Here is a 3,208-nt window from a genome sequence, read left to right as displayed (position 1 = left end):
AGCAGGAATACCTTTAATATATGAAGTAGGGATAATGACTCTACAAAAGTTAATGTAAAGCTACTCCTCACTGAAAGACGTTTATATTTAAGTTTTAATAAGCACAATATTTGCCTATGTAGAAGGAACTGATTAGACATCTTTCTAGAGCCTGCAAAAATCTCTCAATTGGTGGAAAAAAAAAAAAAATCTTTGCCTCTCCATTTCTTCAATCAAACAATTGTGTTACAACATATACTACTGGCTTCTTTCAATAATCTAAAAGAAACTTATAAATGCTGGGAAAACTGCATCTAGGGCATGTATAAACTTGCTAATAATTTTTCTAACTGCCAAGATATGCAGATGAAAAAGACAAGCTAAATGCAAAACATTCTCAGACATGTCTCTTCCAGGCATAACTGGTGGGTTATAAAACAAAAAAAAAACCAAAACAAAAAAAAATTAAAAAAAGTGCAACCTGATGATTTGGATATGTCCACACCAACAAAACTTTGCATATGCCTTTGCAGGAATTTTTTTTTCTCCATTTAAGACACTTAACCAGGATGATTAGTATAGGTAATAGAATGATCATATAGTTAACAGGACCCAAAATATTACAAGTTAATCTGTGAAAAGATACTCTTTCACAGAGTATTATATTACTCTGTAATATTGCAATCAACAACATTCATTGTCAGTTAACATTCAAACAATATTTCTTTTGTTAAGATAGGCCTGGAGTTAAATTCTCATATCAGACATCTTTCTCTACATTCCATCATATTTTTAGCAAGACAAGCTACAAGAATTAATATTTATTCCAGACAGTAAGAGCTACTAGTTTAGAAATTCGTAAGAACCATCTCAAGGAAAGCCCTTGCTTTAGACCAAAGTATAACATATAATTACCTCCTCCGCAAAATTAACAATTTAAAAAAAAAAAAAATCATATTTACATATAAACTTTATGTACGTTAAGGCCAAGACTGAAGACTTTCATGCAGTCATCTTGTTATGCCGATGTGTGCAATCATATCAGATACATCCTGCTTTGTTTAGGGGATGGCTATACCATACAAAACACAAAGCAGACAAGAATTTTCTAAATTTTTCACCATTTTTTACATAAAACTGTATTAATATGTGGTGTGTGAAACTTGCTAGATCTTTCCTGTAAGTTACATAAATAACTATATTTTCCGAGAACAGCATCTCTTGAAAGGTACAACCTTAGAAATTACAAAGATACAACCTGAGTGCTTGTATTTCACCATAATTTTTGTCTCATCATAAAAATAGATTTTTACACTTAAGGGTGAAGTTTTAGCCCTCCTGAAATAACTGTTTTTTCACCATTTTCTGTGATGGATCACCATTTCATCAGAAACCCTGTAACTAAGGTCTAATATTATTAGCAATGTTTTGGTTTGGAACAGATTCAACAGCTTTTTCTGTTATTTTTCAATCTTTGTTCTGTAACACTTGCATATTTCCATTCTTCCTTAACAGCACGAAGTTAAAAAAATGCTTGATATACATAATCCTTTTTAGCAGGGATTACATGTAAAGTGATAAAGATTTCTTTCTTTGAAAATAAGGAGACGCGAAGATAAGGAAACGCTATTCTAGAATTTCCCTTTATACTCTCATTTCTGCTTTTAACTTGCATTGAAATTTAATTCTCCTTCAGTTAATTTTGCAACAGTCAGTGTATTTAAAGCATTAAAAAAAAAAAAAAAAAAAAAAACCCACAAACAAAAAAGACAAAAAACCTGCAAGAAACCCCAAACTATAATTTCTACAATGGCAGTGATTCTTCATTAGAAAGAAACAGCAGTTACCTTGAAGCTTGAATTTTACTTGATTCGGGAATTTCTGGTACAGGTCTATGCCTTAATATAAAAGACCGGCTTGCTCTTGGAAATACTTTCATGCAGTTTTTCGTGTAAGAATCATACAAGTCATTGTCTATCATTTCTCCTTTAAACTTATAGAATGGAGAATTCGGCTTATTATCAGATATACCACCCTCCTCTGCAAACATCGAATGTTTGTTTTCATTGTATTTTGTCTCACGGGCATAAGCAAATGAAGGAGGAGGATCATGAATCGCCAAACAGCCAGCCAAGTGCTCACCAGCTTGGTATGCAGCAGATTCTTCCAGTGATGTGTCTGGCTGAGTATTTGTCTTAATACTTCCAGCTTGATTGACAGCTTTTAGTATGCAGTCTGAATTCTGATATAAACTAAGAAAATCCAGATTTTTAAAGCTATCTTTGTTTGATGTGTTTTGCTCTGCAAGTTCAAACTTTTCTTTATCATTGTAAGGTTTATTAAGAAGTTGCTCTGACGATGTTGCAGGAATCAAGCTAGTCCCCTTTACACTTTCACTGCTTATTGGAGACTCCTGATCTGAGGATGAATATTGCTTCTCTTTTAAAACTTTCAGGTCTTTGAATTTTCGATTTTCACAGAAAAGATCGTTCTCCTGCATTCTTGAAAGAGCAGCATCTAACTGCTTAAGAATCCTTCTGCGGTGACCTGTAGGCAACACTCCCATTTGCTGAAGTACGCTGTTATTTATTCCCACACAATCCGTCACAATATTATAGCCATGTTCTTTAAAGTTAGGAAGATACTGCCCCAAGTTAATGTTGACCAAGAATTCTTCAATATCAGTGCCACTGCATGTGGATGACATGATGGCAGCTTCATTACGAATATTGCCCCACACCGTCATGTCAGAATAAAGTCAGGATGTGCACATATTCACTAGCAACAAAGCTCTCTAAATATGGTGTCAGCCAGCCAATGGAAAATATCAGTTTCTTCAAGACACTTCTTCAGGTTTCTTCAAGACACTTCTTCAGGTTTCTTCAAGACACTTCTTCAGGTTTCTTCAAGACACTTCTTCAGGTTTCTTCAAGACACTTCTTCAGGTTTCTTCAGCCCAAGCTGATTTTTTTTTTTTAAAGACTGAAAACCTATGGAAAAGAAAAAGGGCATTAAAAAAAATTCCCACCTGAATTCACATTAATCTTGGGTTAAATTCTGAAGGCCTCCTGTCATTTGTACAGTGATATTTTTAAATTGCTTATATATGAAAATTTCAAGGAGGGTAAACAGCATAACCTCTCCATCCTCTTATCTTGGCCTGTATAAAGAGAATAGAGATACCAAAGTCTTAACTCAGCATGTCATACAGTCTTAAAACATACAATCC

At 33.9% G+C, this 3,208-nt stretch overlaps 1 protein-coding gene across 1 annotated transcript in view; it reads right to left on the bottom strand.

The window, feature by feature from the left end:
* Positions 1-2,725, bottom strand: part of ARAP2 (ArfGAP with RhoGAP domain, ankyrin repeat and PH domain 2) — a 114,432-nt gene extending 111,707 nt beyond the window's left edge. Inside the window, exon 1 of the mRNA XM_010020956.1 lies at positions 1,827-2,725. Within this exon, the coding sequence (XP_010019258.1) occupies positions 1,827-2,725 (899 nt within the window). The remainder of the gene's footprint in view (positions 1-1,826) is intronic.
* Positions 2,726-3,208: the final 483 nt, after the last annotated feature.

Source organism: Nestor notabilis, unplaced genomic scaffold (assembly GCF_000696875.1).
Source record: "Nestor notabilis isolate BGI_N333 unplaced genomic scaffold, ASM69687v1 scaffold9918, whole genome shotgun sequence".
Lineage (NCBI taxonomy): Eukaryota > Metazoa > Chordata > Aves > Psittaciformes > Psittacidae > Nestor > Nestor notabilis.
This window is presented reverse-complemented; position numbering and strand designations above follow the sequence as displayed.